At 50.3% G+C, this 22415-nt stretch overlaps 10 protein-coding genes across 10 annotated transcripts; 4 read left to right on the top strand and 6 right to left on the bottom strand.

The window, feature by feature from the left end:
• The first annotated feature begins 125 nt into the window (after positions 1 to 125).
• Positions 126 to 897, top strand: V8C40DRAFT_243529 (uncharacterized protein). The gene is made up of 3 exons (XM_083215465.1): positions 126 to 423; positions 490 to 626; positions 694 to 897. The coding sequence occupies exons 1-3, from the start codon at positions 227 to 229 to the stop codon at positions 777 to 779; spliced, it is 420 nt and encodes a 139-aa protein (XP_083073443.1). The 5' UTR covers positions 126 to 226; the 3' UTR covers positions 780 to 897.
• V8C40DRAFT_243528 (Molybdopterin biosynthesis MoaE) lies at positions 684 to 1749 on the bottom strand. The gene is made up of 2 exons (XM_083215464.1): positions 1349 to 1749; positions 684 to 1267 (listed from the first exon to the last, which is right to left on the bottom strand). Exons 1-2 carry the CDS (start codon positions 1497 to 1499, stop codon positions 918 to 920), a joined length of 501 nt encoding a protein of 166 aa, XP_083073442.1. The 5' UTR covers positions 1500 to 1749; the 3' UTR covers positions 684 to 917.
• Positions 1750 to 1915: 166 nt separating this feature from the next.
• On the top strand, positions 1916 to 5233 carry V8C40DRAFT_243523 (uncharacterized protein). The gene is made up of 5 exons (XM_083215463.1): positions 1916 to 2756; positions 2817 to 2892; positions 2950 to 3161; positions 3221 to 3281; positions 3344 to 5233. Exons 1-5 carry the CDS (start codon positions 2289 to 2291, stop codon positions 4963 to 4965), a joined length of 2439 nt encoding a protein of 812 aa, XP_083073441.1. The 5' UTR covers positions 1916 to 2288; the 3' UTR covers positions 4966 to 5233.
• Positions 5229 to 7193, bottom strand: V8C40DRAFT_243521 (aspartic peptidase domain-containing protein). The gene is made up of 3 exons (XM_083215462.1): positions 6745 to 7193; positions 5690 to 6673; positions 5229 to 5572 (listed from the first exon to the last, which is right to left on the bottom strand). The coding sequence occupies exons 1-3, from the start codon at positions 7076 to 7078 to the stop codon at positions 5493 to 5495; spliced, it is 1398 nt and encodes a 465-aa protein (XP_083073440.1). The 5' UTR covers positions 7079 to 7193; the 3' UTR covers positions 5229 to 5492.
• Positions 7194 to 8672: 1479 nt separating this feature from the next.
• Positions 8673 to 9750, bottom strand: V8C40DRAFT_209928 (uncharacterized protein). Its single transcript, XM_083212100.1, has one exon. It carries the CDS (start codon positions 9518 to 9520, stop codon positions 8753 to 8755), a length of 768 nt encoding a protein of 255 aa, XP_083073439.1. The 5' UTR covers positions 9521 to 9750; the 3' UTR covers positions 8673 to 8752.
• Positions 9751 to 11449, bottom strand: V8C40DRAFT_209927 (thioesterase-like superfamily-domain-containing protein). Its single transcript, XM_083212099.1, has 3 exons — positions 11077 to 11449; positions 10120 to 11001; positions 9751 to 10032 (listed from the first exon to the last, which is right to left on the bottom strand). Exons 1-3 carry the CDS (start codon positions 11224 to 11226, stop codon positions 9982 to 9984), a joined length of 1083 nt encoding a protein of 360 aa, XP_083073438.1. The 5' UTR covers positions 11227 to 11449; the 3' UTR covers positions 9751 to 9981.
• Positions 11450 to 12114: 665 nt separating this feature from the next.
• Positions 12115 to 16466, bottom strand: V8C40DRAFT_243512 (Oxysterol-binding protein-domain-containing protein). Its single transcript, XM_083215461.1, has 3 exons — positions 16208 to 16466; positions 13540 to 16045; positions 12115 to 13469 (listed from the first exon to the last, which is right to left on the bottom strand). Exons 1-3 carry the CDS (start codon positions 16225 to 16227, stop codon positions 12267 to 12269), a joined length of 3729 nt encoding a protein of 1242 aa, XP_083073437.1. The 5' UTR covers positions 16228 to 16466; the 3' UTR covers positions 12115 to 12266.
• Positions 16467 to 17667: 1201 nt separating this feature from the next.
• On the top strand, positions 17668 to 18210 carry V8C40DRAFT_286999 (uncharacterized protein; the record flags this gene model as incomplete). Its single annotated transcript, XM_083222622.1, has 1 exon — positions 17668 to 18210. The coding sequence occupies one exon, from the start codon at positions 17668 to 17670 to the stop codon at positions 18070 to 18072; it is 405 nt and encodes a 134-aa protein (XP_083073436.1). The 3' UTR covers positions 18073 to 18210.
• A 666-nt stretch (positions 18211 to 18876) lies between these two features.
• Positions 18877 to 20466, bottom strand: V8C40DRAFT_286997 (uncharacterized protein). The gene is made up of 2 exons (XM_083222621.1): positions 19168 to 20466; positions 18877 to 19095 (listed from the first exon to the last, which is right to left on the bottom strand). The coding sequence occupies exons 1-2, from the start codon at positions 20079 to 20081 to the stop codon at positions 18987 to 18989; spliced, it is 1023 nt and encodes a 340-aa protein (XP_083073435.1). The 5' UTR covers positions 20082 to 20466; the 3' UTR covers positions 18877 to 18986.
• Positions 20467 to 20634: 168 nt separating this feature from the next.
• V8C40DRAFT_243509 (DUF3425 domain-containing protein) lies at positions 20635 to 22136 on the top strand. The gene is made up of 3 exons (XM_083215460.1): positions 20635 to 20795; positions 20860 to 20947; positions 21028 to 22136. Exons 1-3 carry the CDS (start codon positions 20751 to 20753, stop codon positions 21864 to 21866), a joined length of 972 nt encoding a protein of 323 aa, XP_083073434.1. The 5' UTR covers positions 20635 to 20750; the 3' UTR covers positions 21867 to 22136.
• Positions 22137 to 22415: the final 279 nt, after the last annotated feature.

The following is a 22415-nucleotide window of genomic DNA, read 5'->3' as shown; positions in this document are numbered from 1 at the left end:
TGATAGCATGCAGCGGCGGATATAGTTTGTCATGGATGAACCTTCCGAGAACCTTGATGGCTGCTTGCCTTTGTCGTCACATGCGGCTCTTCCACCGTACTTAACCTATACACCACCAGTATGCGATTTTGTTAACAAAGAACCTCATACACAATTTTTGGATTGGAAAAAAAAAAGCGATCAATTCAACGTCTTATTTAATCAGAATATTCTCTCACCCGACACCATGCACGACCTCGAAGACAGCACTCTGCACAAGATCGAGAAGGGGTGGAGTATCGCGACGAACTGCGCGGAACAGCGGTTGAAACGAATATGCGGCTGGACAGACGATGAGTTTTCCCTCGCTATGCAACAAGGGCTTGTGATGCTGGAGACGGTGTGCACATTCGTACATGGAGGTGTCAAATCAGGGCAATACAAGTGCGTCAGATTGCGTGTCATCTTGCGATATTCCTCATTTCTGACTCTTGAACTCTCTCTTTCCAGACTACCAGTCGATTTCTGGAAGATGCTCGTCGCTGAGTATGGCATCGTTGTGTACCCGTCGGCCTTGACAGAGTGTCTAGCTCCCTCGGGGCTGGGTTCGAGCCAGACCTTTACAGAGATATACAGCGAACACATCGGTTTGTCATTCGATTCAGAACTTCACCTCCAATTACTCATAGATGCTAACTTTGTCTTGTGCAACAGTCATGCTAGGGAAGCGCGATTCTAGTCGCCCGCCATTGTGTCCGTTTGAATATATAAAAGAGCCATTACCCGTGTACGAAAAATAAAACACAAAAAAAAGGGCGGGACTCGCAAACAGTTGGGAATGGTTTTATGATTAAATAGCGGGGGATATATCAGAGTACTTCATCTTTGAGAGATGACAGCGGCAGAGAAGCAACAGGATAGAAGAAATATATACTCATTCATGAATCCACCTTTTGCCCCATGGCACCATCTCGATTTGCCCTCCAAATACCCTCTTCGCCTTCGAATTCTTCCTTCTTCCATACCTCTACCCTAGATTTGCATGCTTCGAGAGCCTCTTCCCCGGCCCTCCACGCAGCTTGCCGATGTGGTGACGAGACTGCGATGAGAATACTTTCTTCGCCAATAGGTACCGTGCCTAAGCGATGGATCATAGAGATGCCTTTGAGGCCGTGCTTGCCGAGGATGTCTTTGCAGATGGTCAACATTGTCCGCAAGGCCAGCTTATTATAAGCTGTGTACTGGAGTTCCTTTACAGGCTTCCCGGCAAAGTTATCCCTCGTTGTTCCTATCCAGATGTGATTAGCGAGAGAGTATTCCAGCATGAGACATCAGACCGGACGGAATGTTGCAGAAGTGAGCGACCAACCTGCAAACAAGACAATGGCACCGGCTGCGGGACTGCGGACTTTATCTATAGCCTGCTGAATGTTGAGATAGTCGTGTGTCAGGCCCACGTAACAGCCGTCTTCAGACATCTCCCAGATGGTATTTGCATCATCATCTTTGATATCTCCCATGGCTGGTGGCGAATTGGGCTCGAGGTTTGTGAGTGTTATAGAGGCTGAGACAAGGTTCGATGATCAATGAATGATGTCCAAAACAAACGCCGAGGAATCCCAAAAAGAAAAAGACAAAAATGACGAGATGCAGATATAATTGAGAAGATGAAACAGACGATATACAAAGATGAGATACGGTAAGGATTATATATTAGTTATCGTTACGAGATGCCGTTTGCGAAGGTTTTGGAGTGGCGTAGAATACAACAGGTCAGGTACTTTGTCCTGCAGCAATAAATGGCTGGGAGTCTGTGTACCTATAGCAGAGCCCCTCCTCACAGGCCTTTGGTAGATGCAGCGGCTGAGTAAGCGCCAGCTCTATTAAACTTCAGCTCCCTGTGCTGCAAAATAAGGTGGGACTTCATTTTGACTGTTGCAACATCCCACCATGTGACTTCAACTTCGACTTCATCTTGCAACTTCGTTCGACAAGGCCATCGCTGACTCGTTTACGCTCTCTTTACTTCCTTTCCTCTATATCGTTAATTATTAGCTCCCCCCTCAGAATTGTGCCTGATTGGCCTCTGTCGTTATGCGCGACGACCAGCACGCACGATCCCCAGACCGGGGCAGAGATCGTGAAGCCAACCGCGACTCTCGCCATGCTCGATCGAGAGACACAGACAGAGAACGGGACAGAGACAGAGAAAGAGAATACTACCACGACGACCACCAACCATCGCGGCAGGGTAAAGACACGGCCCGCGCACTCATAGGAGATTGAGAACAGTTACAGGGCTTTTACCTATGGCTGATGAATTGAGCTTGACGGCTAACTTGCCCACGGGACAACGAGGCTATTCACAGTCTCCATCCAGGGACGACGACATGTACGGCAACGCGTGGGACCGGCGCGACCATCACTCCCGGCCGCATCGCCAGCCTCCCTCCGCTGCGCCAGACTACCGAGACGCTCATGACGCGCGCCCGAGGCGAAGCCTGAGCCCTCGTGACTGGAGCCATGACAACCAAGGCAGAATGTATAACGACGACTATCACCGCGGGCGTCATGACCAAGACAGAGGCTACGACTATGGCTCCTCCTCTTCCTACCGTGATAGGAGATCCTACAACTCCCGATCACCACATGGAGATTATTACAGCAGGAGTCGTTCCCGCAGCCCCGCCAGAGAGGGTGGCCGATTGAGAGAGGCTGGGCTGCCCAGTGATACCGTTATTTTCGAAGGATTGCCTGTCAGGGTAGACGCAATGGAGGTTCGTACTACTCGAACATGACATCGAGAAAGGGTGTGTCTGACGAGAATCTCTGTCCAGTTACGAGAGAGCATTATCCGCGATTGCATTTCCGACAATTACTCTCTCGTCGATGTTCGGATAACGTATTCCAAAGGTATGTGTCCCTGCAACTCTAGCTCTTGTGAAAGTCCATTCCTAACACTACGCATAGGAAAACGCCGAGCTTTTATCCAATTTGAGGAAGTTGATCATGCAGCCGCCTTTGTCAATGAAAACTTTCCCAAAGTCCTCATCACACTACCTCACACGACTGATGAAGTCCCAGATGGCAGAATCAGCGCTTACATCCACTTTGCACATCGCAGGGAGGACGCAGAAACACGCGCTTCCGGTGCTGGTGGTGGCCAATGGATCTGCCAACCTGTAAGATTTCCCCGTCGGCCAGCAGACAGAAACCACAGCTATAACTAACAATTATGCAGTGCGGCTTCAACAACTACTCTTCGCGCACCAAATGCAAGCGCTGTGGCTCATCCCCATCATGTGCGTCCAGTTTTATATCGATACAACTTCTTAATGACTGACAGCTAACGTGTAATTCTTAGCTTCCACAATGCGATTAAGTCTAAATCCCGCTGCTGATGCCGCCGATGCGCCTACCCAGATCTTGGTGGTTTATCCTCTGACTGCTTTTGTCAACGAGGACATGTTCGCTACAGACATGAAGCGGCTAGAACTTGAAAAGCTTGACCCAGCCAGCCAGAAGCTGGTACCGGGCTCGAAGCTCCAATCAACTGCCCCAGCTGATCGCGCTGCTCGGACTGGTGCACGTCCGGGGTCACTCCACCGCGTATTCTTAATGCGCGATCCGAATACAGAAGAGTCTGTCAAATATGGCTTTGCTGAATTTTGGACTCTGCAGGATGCTGTCGATGCCATGGCTAAAATCAAGCTGCTACCATCCTTCACTGTTGCAGCCTGTGCTGTCAACGTGTCTCACATTCATATGGGGGTCTTTGTCCCAGAGGAACGTGAGGTTACTCCTGAGACAGAACGATATTCCTTTACTCCCTTGTTCAACACCACCCTCCGCGTCCGGTATCGTGACTTGCGAGCCTACCCCAGCCAGAAACTCCTATCTGCTGAGCCTCCTGAGACTATTAATGCAGATGGAGAGCCAAAGGGGAGTGATCCGAGTGGAAACAACAAGAAACCGAAGAAGAGAAAGGCAGATGACCCTCAAGGTGCTGCCGCCGCCAAGAGGGCAGTCCCTGCGATGGCTGGTCATATGGCTTTGTGGCAAAAGAAGCATGAAGAGATTCACACAGGGGAGTCTGACGAAAAGACCGCTGCTAAGCAGCCACTACCCGCCCTAAAGAGCTCAAAAGAAGCGCCCATCAAGTTTTCGTTTACTGGAGCATCGATGCAGGCCTCGGGCCCTTCAGCGGTTTCGTCAGTCCCTGTCCATCCCGCACCTCCAGCACCCTCTTCCGCGCCTCCACCTCCACCGGAGGAACAAAATGGCGACACCATGCCTGAAGCCAAGCCTGACGCTCAGGCTAAAGAAGAAAAGCCAATCACGTATGCGGACCGAGATAAACTCCAATGTCTTCTTTGCATGCGTAAATTTAAGTCATTAGACGAGCTAGGTCGCCATGGGAATTCGAAGCTCCATGCAGAGAAGCTGCTAGATGAGCAGTCCGTCAAGAGCGCGGTAGAGAGGCTAAGCAAACGAGGTATCCAGCTACCAAAACAAACTGAAGCTGGCGATGATTCCGGCGCCACGGCACCACAATACCGAGACAGGGCCAAGGAACGACGTGAGCAGTGGAATCAACCCAAGAAGCCACCGCCTGCTCCAGCAGACAAGAGCGCTTCAGGTCCCCAGAAGGACCAAGGCAAGGCTCCTGTGCAGGAAAAGACTCCAGCGCAGTCGAAAGGCGCCGGTATGCTTGCCAAGATGGGCTGGATGTCTGGCAGCGGCTTGGGCGCCAATGCTGAGGGGCGCACTGAGAGCATCGTCACCCATGTGTACAGGCAAGGCGTGGGCCTTGGAGCCGAAGGCGCCAATCTGGGAGACGCGCAGGCTATGGGAGAGAGCAGGACGCTCAACAAGCGCAAGGACTATGTTGATGCCGTCAATGACCGGGCGAGAGAGCGGTTCTTTAACGAGTTTGGAGAGAAGAAGGATGAAGAGCAGAACAGCGAGGACAAGAAAGAGGAGTGAAGGACAGGTTATTGGATGAAAATGTTTCTGGAACATACAAAGGCGTTTGAAGACTCGAATACGCTTCTAGGCAGCAACTGAAAGGGCTACTCTTTTTTCATCTTCTCTTCTGTTCTCTCTTCTTCGCAATGTGTTTTGAAGATTTAAGCCTTTTCGATCTGAAAGCCATTCTACTTGCCCGCCGAAACTAGTGCTTGAGGGCTATACAAAGAATTACTTGTATTATTGTAGAGATAATATCAAAAGATAAATCACAGGTGCCATTAGCTTCAAAGTGACTTTGGTGTGCTAGTAATATCACTCGTATATTCATGTGATGGACTTGCTTGCTTGCTTGTACCCAAGAAACTAATCGTCGCTACGGTATATCCCCCGGCCATTTCGTAAATTTACATTAAGTCTGATATCTCATAGATTCGCTATAACCGCATAAATCATCTCGCCATCTTATTAAAACCCCATTTACTTTATCGAAAATAGAAGAATTCCCCCCATGAAGTTAACTCCTTTCGGTAGCTGTCTGGCCTCTATAGAGCACTCATCATCATAGAGAGAGCGACGATAGCGGTACCTGCCAGAGTAATTGAGAAGGTAGAGCCGGCAGAGTCTTTTGAATTGTCAGAATTGCTAGATTCAGTAGGGCTTCCAGGCTTCGCAGAACTGGAAGAATCTCCAGAGTCTCCGGAACTACCTGGTTCAGTGGAATCAGGGGTAGATGAATTACCTGAATTGTCAGCGCCTGTAGAAACAGGGCCAGGAATTGTCTTTGAGCCTTCCTGGAACGGGACAATGGTGCTGGTTGTCGAGTTGAGAGTCGCCTGGGCAATGCCAATCTGCTTGTTCTGCAAGTCGTAGACGACATATGCAGATCGCAAGAAGGTATCACCGAGCAAGATGAATTGGTCGTTTGTGATGCCATAGCCTGTCGTTGAGCTCATGCCAAACGTGCATACTCCGCTCCATCCCTTGAACAGACTGGACAAAGTGGGGTCCGACTGGATGTCGTCTTGTACCGAGGCGAGGTTGTTAATAACCATTTCATCAATGGGCACCTTGATCGTCTTGTTGGTGAACTGGAAGTTAAAAGTATCCTTGGAGTTTGCCTTGCCGCAATCAACAAAAGGGATGGGGACTCCTCGGATGTTGACAACGCCGTACTTCTTCCAGATGGCCTGCACAACAGCATCTGGAAGGAGACTGATTGTTGAGCCAGAATCCAGAATGGCACTACCATTGACGGCAGGGGTATCAACGGCGGAAGCCTTGAACCCATTCAGCTGAACGTTGTACATGACGATGTCCTGAGTCTTGGCAATACTCGCGGGCAGGGGCTGAAGGGGGAGAGTGGCGAGACCATCGTGGAACTTGTCGGTATCGACACCGCCAAAGAGAATACCACCCTGGCTGGTTTGTAGGTCGTTGAGGTAGAGACTGAATGCCGGCACAGGGATGACATTTTGGGATACCATGTTGTCGATGATAGTGGGATACTTGACGTCGGCCGCCACGTTCTCCTGGAAGCCCAGACCCATAATGCCTGTACCACGAACAGAAATGAGGGCCAAGCCGAGCTGTTGGTTCTTGACAGTCGTATTGTTAATAGTAACTGTATCCTTGAAGTAAGTGCCCTGAATTCTGCGGCCATCAAGGTAACTGATGTCAAAGTCTTCTGTGCTCGACTTATAGGAACTGCTACGAGACGGATTGACTATAATAACATTGGAAGTCAGCGAAATGATTCACAAGAATACTGGAGAAGTAGTAAAGATCCTGGCTTACATTGTTTGTAACAGAATTCGCCGACCGACTGCTGTACTGATGGTTCTGTGCAGAGATCTGCCTTGACTGAATTGACCCAGGTATCACTGCTACCTGTATCGAGAAGGAAGCTCAGCTTCTGGGGAGGCGTGCCAATGCTGAAGTCGGCATAATAGCCACCTCCAGTGATGTTGTTGAGTGCGTCAAGACTAATACTGCCATCGCGACGGAGTAATGAGGGAGAGGGATCACTGCTGAGATATCGCTTCTCAATAGGGACATGGAGAATGCCTGCGGAAACGGTGCCAGCGGCGACGAGGCCGGCCAGCGAGATGGACTGGACAGACGAGCGCATTGTGAAGGGCGCAAGAGAAGAAACAAACGGAAGAACTGAGCTCAATGCTGTAATGTACCCAAGGAAGAGGTCGAAGATGGCAGAGCAAATTAAAATCTCTTTTGTTTGCCTGGTGTCATGGGCAGACGAAAAAGGGCGGAAATTGTTTGGGACTCCTTAGTATTTAAGCATAGATTTAGGAACTGCGGCCATTGCCTGAAGGAGCTGAAAGACCATCATCTCTTCGTTGTGGCCTCATCCCTGCCACTGGATGAGGCTAGAACGACTCGGGGATGGGAGGCCATGCTTGAGACCCAGCAGCCCTGCCTGGTCGTGTGGTACGGGAAGGGCCCCATGAGTCTAATTATCTTGTGCCGTGCGACGACAATAGTCGAGTTGAGAGCTTCAGTGAGCGAGACATTCCTCCCCGTGGGACCATGCCATGTATCAGAGCTGCAGTAGCTTCGCGTCGCGCCTCTGCTCAATGTTGGCAGCCACCCACCAGCGAGCGGCAAAGAAGCAACAGCATCAGAGGGTTTCTCAGAGTGAGCGAGTCTCGATCACCGTCTCGAATTCTGCCAGAGCCGCAGCTAGCTCGATGGACGGGGCAGCGTAGCATGGCTCCTAAGTCTTGGCAAATCCTCCTGGAGCTGAAGCGCCACGTCGATCTGGCTAAGCAGCAAATTGACCGGAAGCAATTTTCCGCCGTCGTGCAAAAGAGCCAATGCAAAGTAGCTAGGCGTCCATCCTAGCCCAGGCGTCTATTGGGTTGAAGGTGCTTCGCTGCGCCACAACCCCAGGCCAAGCTGCCAAGCTAGGAACAATTTTCGTTTTTGCGAGGCGAGTGAGTCAATGTTCGGTAATTGTAGCTGCCCAACTTGGCGATGGACTGCTATGGGGTTTGTGCGTTATCGTACTCATCCCAAAGGGGTATCTGCCGATTGAAATGAACAATGAACGGCGCTTTACGCGGAAACGAAGAAAGAGAGTAGAAGAAGAAAAATCCGAAGCTAGGGGGAGAAAGATTTTGCAAAGGACATTTGCTTGGAGATTGTGATTTGCCTCGGTGTCGGAATATGGCATTCCGTACCTTCCTCCAGAGAGGTGTGCAGAACTGCGCCTCCATTTGATACATGTACTACCTTAAGTACATGAAGCATGTATACCTACAGCAGCACTTGAATTGTTCCACATGGAATATTGGCTTCAAAGTAAACGAGGCGAAATGTTCACATGGTTTATGCAAACACATTTTCGTTGCTATTTTTGAACGGATGGGCCGTTCCGCCACTGCTGCTGCTAGATCCTGGCTTGTGCCGATGGAGTGTAGCTGCGGCTGAATCCGCCTCATGTGCTGGGCAGTAACAGATTGAGACTAACGAAATGCCGGTTCTCGGCGCATTGAGGCTGAATACATGCACCTGGGATGCTGTCAAGGCTGTATTGACTAACGAGTTGGATGCTGGATCATGTCTCGGATGCTCCAGCTCAGAGAGACATACGAAATGATCAGATACATACACTTTGCGGCTCATATCTCACAAGTCAAAGTCAGTATGAACAGGCGGGTTAACTCTCCCATAATTTTGATATATCAACAACATTCTTCCGGTCTATTCAGCCCATTATTACTTGTTGCTTGTTTAAAATAACAATAAGGCAGATGAACAAGAAAAAAGGAAACAAAAAGACTCATCATGTCTGATGTCCGAGACCGCGACCAGATGGTGGAAAGAGATGCGTGTAGCTAGGAGGAGGAAGCTCAGAGCCTTCACCTGTCGGATTATCCCTCCAGTACTGGAAGCGCATTGCTGGGCGAGTGATCTCAGGCGCTGTCAACTTCCAAAAGTCCTCATCATACGGCTTATCCATAAACAGAGGCACCCTCGGGGCATGCCTCTCTCCATCCTCATACCCATTCGCCCAGACAATCGTGTAGACCCTCGCCCGCTGCGTAATCTCAGACCAGCTCACAACATCGGGGTCATATGAATCCGGTCCGAGCAAGACTGCGGTAGCTTTTGCAGCGTAATACACATCTTGAACGAGTTTCCCCTCCCAAGTGATGTGACCAGGCTGAATAGTCATGTGCGAATAATCAATGACGGTATCCCACTGGAACGACGTCCCGGGATCGTGCAGCCTCGAGAAAATCTCCCGGACTTTGGCTAGGTCGCGGTTGGCAGTTCGGAGGCCCCAGAATCTTCGAACGGCCAGGGCGTCTCTGAACTTGATGGCCGGCCTGTTCCTATCGAAATTCTCAGCATTGGCGTAGTGAGTCTCGATTGTCGACATGCATTTATCACACCAGCCAATGAGAAGTTTGAGAACCACGGGCGGTTTGCTACTACATGGCTTGTAGTCTTCTGTGTGTTTGATTGGGCGTGCTTTTGAGCAATGGATGTACTCATTGCGGGACCAACACATGCAAACAGTGTAGTGACATTTGGCGAGGCGACACATAATGGATGCTCAGATGATGATGATGGTGAAATCGAAGAGTGAGAGTGGTTGGGGGAGAGCTTGTTGGTTGTTGGTAGTGAGATGCTAAAGAGAGACGGATAATTTTGGCTGCTGGTAGTTGCGTGTAGACCGTGATTCAGAGGCTCTTATATGATAAGAGAGACTGGACATGAAACGATAACAAAACTGAACAAAACACAGTGGTTGATGAATATACTCTAAATCCAACAGTTTATTGTTAGTCTGAACAACGGGCTTGTTGTAAACCCAAACAGTTCATCCATGTCGCTCTTGTGAACTCAAAACATCAAACAACAAACAAACGACCTAAAAGTAGCCAATTAGAAATGTCTAGCAGTTCAAATATGAACCCAAATCTCGTTCCTTTCCACGCTGTACAAAAACAAACGCCATGATCCTCCATGTTCTTTATCCCAATCCAAAGAGCTCTCTCTCCTTGTTCAAATCTTGGACCCCCTCTCGGCCTCGTCCTGCTGCAATCGAACAACGCCCTGTGTTGTCTCAGTGTCAGTCTTCGTTCATCACATACCAAAAAACGATCAAACCTAAACGCAAAAAAAAAAAAAAAAAAGACTCACCTCCTGCACGCAACTCGCCAACAACGTCCCATCCGCCGCATAAATCCGCTGCATCACAAGCCCCCTCCCATCTCCGCTCCACGGGCTCTCCATCTCCGAAAACATCCACTCGTCCGCCCTCACCCGCTTCGGCTCGTGGAAGTAAATGCTGTGGTCCAGGCTCACCAGCATCCCGATTCGCGGCCTTCCCGCCCAGTCCTCCAGCCGGCTGCCCATGCCCTCAAACTCGAGGAACTGCCGCATCTTGTCGCCCTCGGCGTCCGGTAGTTCGGCGACCTGCTCGGGCGTCAGGCCCAGCCGCCACAGCCGGTGGATGCGCGACACCGTGCCGATGAAGTAGCTGTCCGAGACGTAGGCCAGCGCGTTGAGATGCGCTTGATGCCCTCCCGCCGCCGAGATCTGTCCTCGACAACGATGCCATTGTCGTGCTTTGCGCTGGTCCGGCCGGGCGTCGGCATCTTTGAGCTCGATGCGCCGGCTCTTAAACGGCCCAGCCCGGTCCCAGAGCGCGTCTCCCTCCGTGTCCCAGCTCGGGTCCGGCATCTCGACGTCGGGCAGCGCCGCCGCGTGCCGGATCTGCTTTGCGCCGCCGCTGTTCTCGCGCACGAAGCTGATGGTCGTCGTGAAGATGCAGTTGCCCTTTTGCCGCGCCTGCACCGTCCGCGTCGCAAACGACCGCCCGTCGCGCACCCGCTCGACGTGGTACATGATGGGGATCGTCGCCGAACCAGCCAGCAGGAAATAGCAGTGGCACGAGTGCACCAAAAAGTGGTCTTGAACCGTCAGCTGGGCCGCGGCCAGACTCTGAGCAATCACAGCGCCTCCGTAGACGCCTCGAGCGCCGGGGGGCAGCCACAGCGGCCGTGTGTTGGTGAAGATGTCCTGTTGGCAGATGGTCGTTTAGTTGTCGGGTCTTTTTCATGATGGCTTCATTGAGGGTTCTTTTCGTCTTCTTACCGGGCCCAACACCGCCAGCGGCGTCACCTCGACTGTGTTCTCGATGGGCGCTTTGCTTGCATCCGGCTCCGGAGGCCGTAGCAGCGTCGTCCGCTTGTCCAGCACTTTTTCCGTCCCCTCCAACTTGGTGTCTTTATCGCTGCCACTCATCTTTGTTGTGTCGGTTGGATTTTTTCAAAAGGGGTTCATATCCAATTGAATAATTAAATTCAAGCAGCTGCTACCCACATATACTTATTAAAAAAAGAGAGAGAAGAAAAAAAAAGAATCTCAATGTTTCGGGATTCGAGTCAAGTCCTCAGGGGGTCTCACTTGACGTCAGGCTCTGTGGAATTGCCTCGGCTCAGCCCTGCCTCGAGCTAACGTACTGCCACTCATCCATCCATACCTCCGTATCAATCCCAACTAACTAACGAACGGAGTACGGAAACAAAAAAACACACGCTGAATCCACTGGCGAATTGACTTTGCCGTTAACACCAATCAAGCTAGCCAAAGGCCACTAATATGCATCAGCGCCAATGCGTGTTCCTGGACTTGGAGCGAATTGCTTCTCGTGGAAATCAAGCATTCATCAGCACAAGAAATTGCCGAGGTTTGCCTCGCACTCCCGCGGACTGCCCCAGGTTCCCGTTGCATTGCTCCACGGAATTTAAGGAGGCCGAAACAGGTAATTGTGGTTCATGTTAAATTGCTTTTTAAAGAGTAAATAGATAAAGCTACGGTTAGGTGGCATCATTTGCTTACAGTGCAAGTGGTGTTTTGTTGAGACTCGGGATTGCGACAACTCCCATGTGAAAGTCGCCGTCTGCCACTCATCACCCGTCAATCTTTTCCCCAACATCTGGCATATGCCACGTCATGTAATGCACGTACCTACATACACATACCTTACTAACAAAACTCAAGAAAATTATAAAGAGCGTTTCGGTATAGTACTAATATTGCATACGGGCTACTGCTACTCGTCATCTCATTCCATCATATCCCCTCCTATCTGCCTCTCCCCCTTCCTCCCTCTCCCCCTCTCCCTCTCTCCCTCTCTCCCTCTCTCCCTCTCTCTTTAACAAGATAGCAAAACAACTCAGCTCAACCTCTCAAACTCTAGTGCTAAAAACCATACAGTTACATTTTTTCCCTTACTTTTTCTGAGTCCTTCATCGTCCACCGCTATCATGTACCAAGATATTCTAAGCAGGTATATCGTCGTATATAGGCTCCAACCCTCCCCACGCAGCTTCGTAATCGCCATCAGGACCGGCCTTTTCTCGCTGTGTCCAGTACTTGCCGTTGAATTGCCAATACTCTTCACCCGTGATTTCGCAAGTTGCCTTGGTGAACCATGCGGGGACAAATTCTTCGCCAGCATTTTCACGCATTCGTCGACGAGCTCGCTGGTTCTCCTCCAGCCGGTTCTTCTCCGTCGCTGCGAAATCATACTCTCCTTCCTCCATGGCGCGCTGATCTGGCCGCAGGCGTGAGTCTGTGGGCGCAATCCACGGTCTCAGCTTGTCGTCGATGTGGTTAAACGTCAGTACAAATGGAGTCAAGTTGAAAGGAATGCCTGCCGGTCTCTCGTTGGCTTGCCAGATGAGGTATGCTCGGCTGGGGTCTGCAATGCTACCTCGGTGAACAATGTCCTTGTTCTTCGTCGAGGGCTCGTCAACAGCAGCCTCGTAGCCCGGCGTCAGTCGGGCATATAGTCTCGAGTTCCATCGTCCGCCGAGGCTCACGCGCACTTGGCCCGAGGCATCCATGACCTTGCCGACGATCTGGTACGCACTCGAGGCCTTCCACCCCCTGGCCTTGAATTCGACCAAAGCCACTTCCCCAGTTGTCCAGTTCTTAATCTCCATGGGGCCGTAGTTGTCCACCGTGGGGTTTCCTGTAATGATGCCAACTACCGAAGATGTGACCTTCTTCCATGTATACAAGTCCTCCTTGCCACCGGCGGTAGGTCGGAGCTTGAGGAACCATGTACCAAGAGGGTTGATGTCAAACGACTTGCCGTAGAACTTTGACTTGACATGCGATTCACCCCAGTACGTCCAGTTTGGCGATTCTGCCCACGCGGCGCCAATCGGAGGGTGATGGCTGACCTGCTCAATGAAGAAGCGGTAGTTCTTGTCCGGACGAACGTACTCAAAAGTTTCGCCGAGCAAGGGGTTGAAAGGTTTGGCAACGCGGCCAATCGTGGACGCATACTCACTGGCGGCAAATGCAGCCACGTACATGAGTCTCTCGATCGAATCAGAGCGTTCTGCTGCGAGATCGAGGAGCTCCACGTATTCCATGTCCTCACCGCAACGGTACAGCAAGGACGTAGGCTCGTTGAACGACACAGGCAGCGTCATCCTCGTCATATCCTTGCCAATCATAGACTTGAGAATACCCTGTCTCTACTTGTTAGCCCAGACCACAGATTCATGCACCCAGCGGCAGCTGATTCATTAGTTGACGTACCCAGAGAGAAATCTTCGGCCGGTCATCGCTCTCCATTTTGAGCTTATGCCGAATTCCATTCTCATATCCAGAGAATGAGCTGCTAATGTCGATACCTGAAATGACGACGTCCTTCTTTTCCTGTTTAGTGTCGCTGGGAGGCATCTCGGTGACTTCAACGTCACCGGCATCCACGGCATCAAAGAACTCGTCTTCCACTCCAGACTCGCTGTCAGACAACTCCGCCATCTGCTCTAGAGCCGTCGGCTTTCGAGGTAAGCCGCGGGTAGCTGCCTTTACAATGACTTCGACCTCCTCAACCTCTTCTTGTACCCTCTCCATCGTTGGCGTAACGCTGGCGGACGGCAAGGCGCCTTGCTCCATGACTTCCCGCAACGCTTTCTTTGCGAGCTTGCGCTTCATCTCTGATTCACCAACGCGGGCCTCGAGAATTTCCTGCTCACGAGCCACCTGTGCCATGCTTTCTTCCCACATTCGTCGCATGTTGGACTCACGATCAAGCCGGTACTGCCAAAATGCGTCGCGGTCCTTCGAAATCCGGAGCAGGTCGCCAACCAGGGCCGTCAAGCTCCGGATGGCAGCGTCGTATGTAGAGAGGGCCTGCGTCACCTTTGTATCCGACAAAGTCGTGGCAGGACTACGGGTGAGTTCTGCCATAAGAGCCGAGTGGACGCTTCCCATGGTCTCGAGCTGCAGCTTTGCTGATTGCGCCGTAATGTTGAGCGCATCCTTGGTCGCCTGGGGCTCTTCACGGCCGCTGGTTTCCTCGCCATAGTCGTCGTCGTCGTCTCCGTCGCCTGGTAAGGTGCCAGGGCCAGCGGGGTGCTCGTGACCTTGCATCGCATCCGCCTCTGTGTAGGTATCCACGAAATCCTCCTCGTCTACGCTGCCGATGCTGGTGCCAGTCATGTCTGACTTCTTGACACTAAGGATCGGGCGCGCTTGCAGCTGCGTGCTGACGCGTCGCAAGTCCGTCATGCTCGTGTTCTCACTGTGAGAGTCTTGGGCAGAGACTGATCCGCTCTGGTCGGCCTTGGCAATTCGAAGAAGCTCAGCGCTGCGAGCTGCTTGGCGTTCTTCTTCCCTGGCTTGATCTTTGGTCCATTGAATGGAGTTGTTGAGGGCCCAAAACCATCGCTTGGCTTCTACTTCGTGGTTTGCCTTGAGCGTATATTTAACAGATGACTTGCCGATGATTTCAAACTTGGTCTTCTCGTCTGGGCTCATGTGGAGCTGAGCAATCTTCATGTTGATGGCGCCGCGGCATGCCGAGCCGGCATCGTCTTGGTGCTTATAATAGCTCAGCACTCCATCCTCCAGCACAAACCATCTCAACTGGTAGCCCTTGCGATAGTTGGTCCATTTCTTCAAGTATCCCTTCATCTCCCGAGCCTCGCGGCCTGCCAAGGGATCAGCAGGGCCACTAGTAGTTGCGTTTTGCGAGGCCGCATGTCCTAGCACTGCTTTCTCTTGAATTCCCCTCTGAGCTGCCACAGCGGCTGGCGACTTTTTCAAAATGGCCTTGACGTTGTCGTCACTGGTGATTGACTGGGGCAATTTGCCTTTTCGATCGCGACGGAAAGGATCGGCACCATGGAGCAGAAGCACCTGGATGAGCTGAATGTTCTTCTTTTTGGCCGCCTCGTGAAGCAAGGTGCCTCCAGCCTGCGCAACGGCCGGGTCGCTTACAAACTCGGTGCTATTGATGTCGAGCATGGTCTTCAGGCGCTGCTCTTCCAGCACCTGAGCAAGGGTATCATAGTCGCTCTTGGCAATGAGGTCCTGGATTTGCTGTACTTTGGTATCTGTGAACATGGAGCGAGAAAGCTGCAGAAGCTGGAAGATTTCAGGGGTTCGCGCCAAGTCGATGGGCAGCTTCCCTTGGGAATTTGCGATGGCATCGTTGATTTCCTTCTGCTCCAGGAGCAGCTTGACTGCTTGAGTACGGCCGTGCATGGCAGCAATGTGCAGCGGGGTGTTGCCATCCTTATCTCGAGAATTTACATCCAAGCTGCCAAGACCGTCGGAGAGAACGTATTCGATAACAGGGAACTCGGCGCACTGCATGGCCAGATGAAGTATGGTGGTATCTTCGAGCGCTCCAGCACTGGACCCGCTAAGCGACGACATGCTCGCACGTGGGACGCCGTCCGCCGTCTCTCGAATGGCCTTTGAAATGGACGCCGTGTCCCCGCTCCGCAGGGCCTCGACAACCCTGAATTTGCGCACCGACTGCTCGAGGCTGCCGGTCTTGATATCCTGAATAGGGGAACCCTTTACGCTTGCAGCAGTCTGGTTGTTGGACGGTGTTCTGCTCAGAACGGCCGACGGTGTCGACAGCCGCGAGCTATGGCCGCGGGGGGCTGACGTAGCATGCTTCGGAGGAGATGCATGGCTACCTGTTGTCGACAATCGATCGTCTTCAGTTCCGGATTCGTCTTCGCGAGTGTCCTTTCGACGCAACAGCGACAGCGCCGCGGCGGACTTGGACCGCTTGTGGTGGTTGCTGTAGCCACATCAACCGAGTCAGTCAACCCTCCAAGTCTATTAATTGCTCCAGAACTCGACGACAAAACAAGACACGGCGATGGTCGCAAACAAGAAAGAGACGTTGCAGCAGGCAAACGGACAAAGACGGTGATTAAAAATCAGAGGCTGATCGACGTACCTCTCGCCCACGTCCGACATGCTGGGCTACATGCAATTCTTCGCTCGTGTTCGGGGGGGTTCGTTGGTTTGAGTTGCAGCTGAAGGCAGCCCCCAGCCGCCAACGCAGAGGCTATTCCGAGTAGCTCGGAGCAGTGGTGAAAGAAGGCGTCGATAGCGGTTCAGGTAGTTGTAGGAAGAGCCGATCCAGCCAGGGCTGCATGTGAATTGAAGAGAAAGGAAGATAATGCAGCGCGGGAGATTGGTGGTGGAGAAGTGGCATGTACAAGAATGGACCAGGCCTTGCCTTGGTCTGAAAATGAGGGATGATGTCGCACAGGTGGCTGAGCTGGCCTTCCAGTGTCCAGAGGCGCTGTAACAGACACTGTAGCGGCTGCTGCAGCGCTCTCTGCCCGGCACAGTGCCTGGCTTGCCTGGATCACAGCACTAAGCTTGCTGTAATTCGTAGCTCCGAGCAACAAGGTGCTGCACTCGGAATGACGTTTTTTTCTCCAAGCGAACTAGCGGGCATCGAGCGGCGGGGCGCTTAGTCATTCCTCTTTATCAGCTTCCTTTCACGGGCTGGTTCGATGCATGATGCCGCAATGGATTTAATCTATTAATACCGAGGGGTCCGTAATGTGCTTGTTTGTACATGAACCCGCCGATCCGATGGACGACCGCAGCAGATTCTCTGACCTCCAGTATCATTCATCTCTAAATGCCCATTTTTTTGATTTAAAGGGGAAAAAATTGTGACAAAGAGTTCGAGGGCAACAAAGGCGTCGATGCTTTCTAGCAGAATTCATGTGACGGCCACTCTTCGAGTCATGGCCTCTAAAACGTTTGTCAAGTACATGTACAGTGCGTAGTTCGAATGCCAAATGTTAAACATGAATCCCCTCTCCCAAATATGCGTATTCACAGCGTATTGAGCGTATTAATCATCCATCGATCCTCAGCCTACGTACGTTCTGGTGCAGTACCCTTTTGTAAGACGTCGTTCAAGAAGCAATTCCCTCACGACCCTCATAATTCTCGTCCCTTTGTCTCTTTATTTCCTTGGCACAGACGTGCATTGCATTGTTAGAGACACACTGTATGAAACTCCCATAAAGCAGCAGCCGAAAAACTACCCATCCTTGTTTCATCTCAAGTGAATGCCACTGCTTTTTCTCTAGGTACACAGGTGTTTCATGAATTAGTTTGTCTTACACCGGAGCTTTCATCGAAGATAATTTTACATGGGATGGCAATTCTTCAACGTCTAACACTAACTTATTCAGTTAACGGTCATATCAGAATCGTTGGAGATGGCTTCATGTTCAGGTGACGTCGCCGGTAACGCACATATATAACCCTCTGAGTGCGCATGTAGATAGACTCAATACTATCACCAAAGCAATCTCGACACCAGACAATCTCAACATAGATTCTTGCATCAGCTGTCAATCTCTATGACCCTGACACACTCGGTGTAAAATGTCATCCGTTCCGGCATCAACTCTCGCTCCAACCTCAACACCGGTCATCGACATCCTAACCTCAACACCGGTCATCGACATCCTCGCCCGGTTCCCAGTCGAAATCATCAATCGCATCTTAGATGGGCTTCATCTAAGTCTCATCTACTTTCACCTCTTCGTCGAACCCAAGAGTGCCCCTATTCAATCATCCTCCGAAGAGTGCCAACGAACAAGAGAGTTGCATCTCTCACAATGTCAAGCACGGCCGTTCGGACTTCTCACTTACGCTAATTTGTCCAACGACCAGGAAACTGTGAAGCAAATGCTTGAAAGGGCCTCGATCAACGCCGAAACTTATGTTAAAAAACCCACAGTTGTAGAGCACGCACCGCCGTCTCTATGGAAGGTATGGATCAATTGATGTGTAAATAACGGTCATCTTGACATCTCCCGTCAACTTCTGTGCATGGGCGGCATTGCAAACCACCTCAACATGCGGAATTTCATGGGTCAAACAGCCCTCCATAGAGCCCTATCAAAAGGTAGACCCCAGACCGCAGAGCTACTGCTAACATGGAGTGGTATCTGAAGAACACAAAGACGGTCATGGGAAGACGCCTCTGATACTATGTCTTACTAAAATGGCCGGTTTCAAGGACATGACTCTGTACATTCCCACCTTCAAGCAAGTACTACTACTAGGTAGGTAGTTGCCAAAAGAGCTGACCCGCAAGCCTTCAGCACCCAATATGAGACTGTTTTGAAGGACGTACTCGACGAATATGATTCGGCTCTTTGGAAAGAGCTGATAGAACAGATAGATTCATGATAAACGGCACCATTCCTGAGTTTGAGCGCTGAGATTGGGGGAGGAGATGCTTTGTTATTTTCAGGTTATTATTCTTTATGCGATGTCGCTGTAGAGGTTGCTGTAGAGGTTGTTTTAGGAAGTGCTTTAGGAATTGCTTTATGAAGTGCTTTAGGAAGTGCTTTAGGAAGTGCTTTAGGAAGTGCTTTAGGAGTTGTTTTCGGGGTTGTTTTAGAGGTCGCTTTAAAGGTTGCTATTTTTCATGTACACGCCCAGATTGGATACGCCGCATTTTTATTATAGAAAAACATAAAACATAAACTTCACATCAACGTCACAAGTCTCAATAGTAAGAGGGTAAGAGGTTCAACTAATAGTGATAGCTCATATAATAAATATAGTAATACAAGAAGCCTTCATAGCTGATAGAATCACTTCATCAGTTAAGCAGAAAGTCAGTGCGCAAATCTATCTATTCGACAAGTACATCCGTCTGTAAAAAGACAACTACGGAAAATGTACCCACCTTATTTCGAGGCAACCTCAATGCCATATGGCGCCAAAACTTCCACAATTTCCTTCCAAACCTTTGCTTGCAGCTTTTTCCCCTTTTCATTTGTGACTAGTACTCCGGGCCTATAAAGTGATATTAGTCAAAATCCCACGAAAAGTATTACATCAACAAAGAACGCTCAGGGGCTGCCTTACTCAGCCATTCTATCCTTGTGATACCACAATCCATGGCTCTGGACGCCAAGACCGGTCGCAAAGACTATCGTTCTAGACCCTTCCTCCGTTGTCTTGCAAATCGTCGCCTGAATGACGGCAAGCCCAACTTTTTTCCCCATAGAATCCGCTTCTCGCGCCAGGTCCGATTTACATGCCCCCGGACACGAGTAGTTCACCACGACGTCTGGTTCATTCTGAGGTGAGAGGGCAAGCTTCGCAATCTCCCTGACTGCATAGATAATAAGCAACTTAGAAGTGCAATATCTGATGGGCGCCTGCCCAAAGTTTTCTTTCCTGTTCAGCGCTTCTATGCAGTTAGGAGCATATTGCCAAGGTGCTGCATCCGACACTAACTGGTGCCCCCTTGAAGCAACAATACTTAAGCACGGTTTCCAGTCTGGTCGTGATGATTGCCGCATCTTGGGAAGTAATAGCAAAGCAAGAAGCGTAGTTGCCAGAGTGTTCACTTGCAGAGTTTCTTCCCAGCCATCCTTTGTTAGTCCAAATTGAGCCTTGTCGACGGCAGCATTAAGCAAGGCAATGTCGATTGATGAAAGCTCTTTTGTGGCGCGGTCCGCAAATGCTTTAACAGATGCAAATGATGCCAAATCAATAATCCAGACATCAATGACACATGCATTGGCCGTTTCAGGGCTGAGGCTAGAGGTGATATTCCGCTTGGCTTCATCGCCCTTGCTCTGTGACCGAACACCCAGGATGACTCGAGATGCTCCTAAGCGAGCGTAATGTCGGGCAGCTTCGAGGCCAAGACCACCGCTGGCACCTATGATAATGACAGTTTTACCAGGAATTGGGAGGTTTTCGAGAGACTCAAGACTTGGATATGACCAGCGGTTTGTCATTAGACCCCAAACCACATGTGCGGCGCTCATTGTGAACTAAAAAGAGTTGTGATGAGTCTGTAGGACTGAATTGACGGTAATAAGTAAATGGAATGAAATTTGAAGTGTGTGATTCGAATGATGGAAATTTCGGATCAGACACTTGAAGAAATGTATAAGTTGTAGAATATTAGCTTCTTTCTTATCTGATCCGCAGTAGACTGAGAGAACTGTGTGATTGTTTCCATGATGAATTCCAGTTATTCCAGCGAAGTTAGGTGCCTTTATATATTCGTAGCTTTCAAATCACAATGTAAGTTGAGTTGTCTTGATTCAATGCCTTCAAGTGAAGATGGAAGAATTAGAATCCGTAAATGTCCATTCAATACCAACTTCTTGGAGTATCGTATTCCAGAAACGGCATGCTTCGTCATCCATCTGCTGCTGTTCATACAGATAAACTCCCACCGATTCGCCCTCGCCTCAAAACATCGCCAAGCTAAGCCTAGACAGGTATGGTGTTGTCATTCGACTGCATTAGCGCCAGCCCTCTGAAACCCCACCAGCTTTCCCAATTTGGTCATCTCCAGTCAGCAGGAGACATCGAAGACAAACTGATGACCTTTCACACTCCAGATTCATCCTCCTCCTATCTACGGAATCCTCTTCCGCGTTATTTTCCTGGACAGAATCATTGGTCTAACTCAACATATACATACGATGGCTACATTTCAGAGATTTCGTCTAGTACCTCTACGGGACGAGGTGAGTTTACTTTCATGTGGATCGGACAAGGTTGGCCAGAAGCTGAATCAGGAGGCCCAAGCAGAAGCTGGATGAAAAGGACGACTGGTCTGGGCTCAAGGATGCTAAGGAAAGGAGGAAAAGACAAAATAGGCTCAACCAGCGGGCTGCTCGTAAGGATTCATCTCCTGGTCCCTCTTTTATTTAAACTCTTGCATCGGAGAATAATGAATTGACCCGTTATCCGAACCAGGCCGACGGCAGAGATTGAATCTTGCCCAGGAGCACGAATCAGAGACAACAGCCGTCCTCCCAGCATCTTCTGCAGGCGAGCGCGGGAAGCCTGTAGTCCCTTCCCATCAAGTTTATTTCCCGCTTACTCCCGACCATAGATTGCTCTACGTCATTGTTCTCAATGTCTCTAGAGCAGTCATTACAAACTTCTTCATCCTAAGTAGCATCTCGCCGATAGCCTCCACGATGTGCGATGTCCGCCGTACCTTTTCGCTTAGCGACCTTAAGTGCGCTCCTCAGAACCTCGATGGCACTCCTGCCATCCCCCCAGCATTCACACCTACGAGACTCCAGGCGGAGATTCCTCACCCAGGCTGGATTGACCTTTTCCCATCGCCACAGCTGCGTGACAATCTTATCCTCGCGGTAGAGGAGTTTAATGTTAATGAGGACGAAATACTACAAGACTTGATTGGGGATATCTTCGCAAGCATTGGTTGTACACCAGATGACTTTCGTGCTTCACCAGATGACAGTAAATCGTCGCCAGACAAGGAATCGTCGCCAGTCGTCGAGTTGGATGATGAGATTGAAGTTTCCACGCCGCCGCCTACAACAGTAGGAATGACTCCATTGCAAGAGTACCGGTTAAGGACCTTTACTCCTGCGAGCTCGAGTTCTACAGAGCTCGGCATTCTCTCATGGTCAGATCCATGGGACATATCTGGGTGGGAGTTTACGGAGAAGTTCTTTACCAAATGGGGGTACCTGCTGCAAGGATGCCCAGATGTGCTCAACGCCGCCAATAAATGGAGGACGTTGCGTGGCGAAGATCCTCTGGTCCCTGTGGAGATCTAGCAAAGGCCTAAAGGCGAAGGAGCATCAGGGATTTGCCATGGGTTATGCGCAATTGAAATTTACAACAGGCGGTGTATAGGCGTTTTGGAGATGGGGTACTGAACAAACAGAACAACGAATTACTAGTATTTACAGAAACGATAGATTGCTCTCCTCTTATTTTATGTAGCTATCAGGGAACAAACGAATTTCTCATTTTAGGCTCCAGAATGACCACTCCATCAACCTGCAATCTTTGCGAACAGAGAGAGATACAGGTAATCGAGATAGGATATTTTTCATACACCAATAGATGCAGCATTTGTTTGGGTGCGTACCATAATTGACATACTTTACGTAGGCTAGGTCGGTTTCACGCATGATCGAGTCATGTCGCTGACTTTCTCCTTTTGCTCGATGTCCAAAGCGTCAGCTTGTAGCATTCGATATTCCAGTTAATAATAGACCGGTAATAATATCCCAGCGTCTCTAATACTGAAACGATATATCTTGTATCAAAAATTACAACGGTCATTGCTCATTGAAACATTTTCATGTTGTTACCAGCTC

This window comes from Trichoderma camerunense (assembly GCF_050948025.1).
Source record: "Trichoderma camerunense strain CBS 138272 chromosome Unknown V8C40scaffold_8, whole genome shotgun sequence".
Lineage (NCBI taxonomy): Eukaryota > Fungi > Ascomycota > Sordariomycetes > Hypocreales > Hypocreaceae > Trichoderma > Trichoderma camerunense.
The sequence above is the reverse complement of the archived record's forward strand: the minus strand, read 5'-3'. Positions and strand labels throughout refer to the sequence as shown.

What these genes read in the sequence shown, in the direction of transcription:
- V8C40DRAFT_243529 (XM_083215465.1), top strand. Translation starts at nt 227, where the DNA reads ATGCACGACCTCGAAGACAGCACTCTGCACAAGATCGAGAAGGGGTGG. An exon ending in GTCAAATCAGGGCAATACAA is followed by an intron (nt 424 to 489) that starts GTGCGTCAGATT and finishes CTCTCTTTCCAG; the next exon opens with ACTACCAGTCGATTTCTGGA. An exon ending in GATATACAGCGAACACATCG is followed by an intron (nt 627 to 693) that starts GTTTGTCATTCG and finishes CTTGTGCAACAG; the next exon opens with TCATGCTAGGGAAGCGCGAT.
- V8C40DRAFT_243528 (XM_083215464.1), bottom strand. Translation starts at nt 1,499, where the DNA reads ATGGGAGATATCAAAGATGATGATGCAAATACCATCTGGGAGATGTCT. An exon ending in TGCCATTGTCTTGTTTGCAG is followed by an intron (nt 1,268 to 1,348) that starts GTTGGTCGCTCA and finishes ACATCTGGATAG; the next exon opens with GAACAACGAGGGATAACTTT.
- V8C40DRAFT_243523 (XM_083215463.1), top strand. Translation starts at nt 2,289, where the DNA reads ATGGCTGATGAATTGAGCTTGACGGCTAACTTGCCCACGGGACAACGA. An exon ending in TCAGGGTAGACGCAATGGAG is followed by an intron (nt 2,757 to 2,816) that starts GTTCGTACTACT and finishes ATCTCTGTCCAG; the next exon opens with TTACGAGAGAGCATTATCCG. An exon ending in CTGTGGCTCATCCCCATCAT is followed by an intron (nt 3,282 to 3,343) that starts GTGCGTCCAGTT and finishes TGTAATTCTTAG; the next exon opens with CTTCCACAATGCGATTAAGT.
- V8C40DRAFT_243521 (XM_083215462.1), bottom strand. Translation starts at nt 7,078, where the DNA reads ATGCGCTCGTCTGTCCAGTCCATCTCGCTGGCCGGCCTCGTCGCCGCT. An exon ending in CGAATTCTGTTACAAACAAT is followed by an intron (nt 6,674 to 6,744) that starts GTAAGCCAGGAT and finishes ATGTTATTATAG; the next exon opens with TCAATCCGTCTCGTAGCAGT. An exon ending in TACAGGCGCTGACAATTCAG is followed by an intron (nt 5,573 to 5,689) that starts GTAATTCATCTA and finishes ACAATTCAAAAG; the next exon opens with ACTCTGCCGGCTCTACCTTC.
- V8C40DRAFT_209928 (XM_083212100.1), bottom strand. Translation starts at nt 9,520, where the DNA reads ATGTGTCGCCTCGCCAAATGTCACTACACTGTTTGCATGTGTTGGTCC.
- V8C40DRAFT_209927 (XM_083212099.1), bottom strand. Translation starts at nt 11,226, where the DNA reads ATGAGTGGCAGCGATAAAGACACCAAGTTGGAGGGGACGGAAAAAGTG. An exon ending in CGCTGGCGGTGTTGGGCCCG is followed by an intron (nt 11,002 to 11,076) that starts GTAAGAAGACGA and finishes ATCTGCCAACAG; the next exon opens with GACATCTTCACCAACACACG. An exon ending in TGGCGAGTTGCGTGCAGGAG is followed by an intron (nt 10,033 to 10,119) that starts GTGAGTCTTTTT and finishes GAGACAACACAG; the next exon opens with GGCGTTGTTCGATTGCAGCA.
- V8C40DRAFT_243512 (XM_083215461.1), bottom strand. Translation starts at nt 16,227, where the DNA reads ATGTCGGACGTGGGCGAGAG. An exon ending in ATGTCGGACGTGGGCGAGAG is followed by an intron (nt 16,046 to 16,207) that starts GTACGTCGATCA and finishes ATGTGGCTACAG; the next exon opens with CAACCACCACAAGCGGTCCA. An exon ending in GGCCGAAGATTTCTCTCTGG is followed by an intron (nt 13,470 to 13,539) that starts GTACGTCAACTA and finishes AAGTAGAGACAG; the next exon opens with GGTATTCTCAAGTCTATGAT.
- V8C40DRAFT_286997 (XM_083222621.1), bottom strand. Translation starts at nt 20,081, where the DNA reads ATGAGCGCCGCACATGTGGTTTGGGGTCTAATGACAAACCGCTGGTCA. An exon ending in CACAAGGATAGAATGGCTGA is followed by an intron (nt 19,096 to 19,167) that starts GTAAGGCAGCCC and finishes ATCACTTTATAG; the next exon opens with GCCCGGAGTACTAGTCACAA.
- V8C40DRAFT_243509 (XM_083215460.1), top strand. Translation starts at nt 20,751, where the DNA reads ATGGCTACATTTCAGAGATTTCGTCTAGTACCTCTACGGGACGAG. An exon ending in TAGTACCTCTACGGGACGAG is followed by an intron (nt 20,796 to 20,859) that starts GTGAGTTTACTT and finishes AGGCCCAAGCAG; the next exon opens with AAGCTGGATGAAAAGGACGA. An exon ending in GCTCAACCAGCGGGCTGCTC is followed by an intron (nt 20,948 to 21,027) that starts GTAAGGATTCAT and finishes TATCCGAACCAG; the next exon opens with GCCGACGGCAGAGATTGAAT.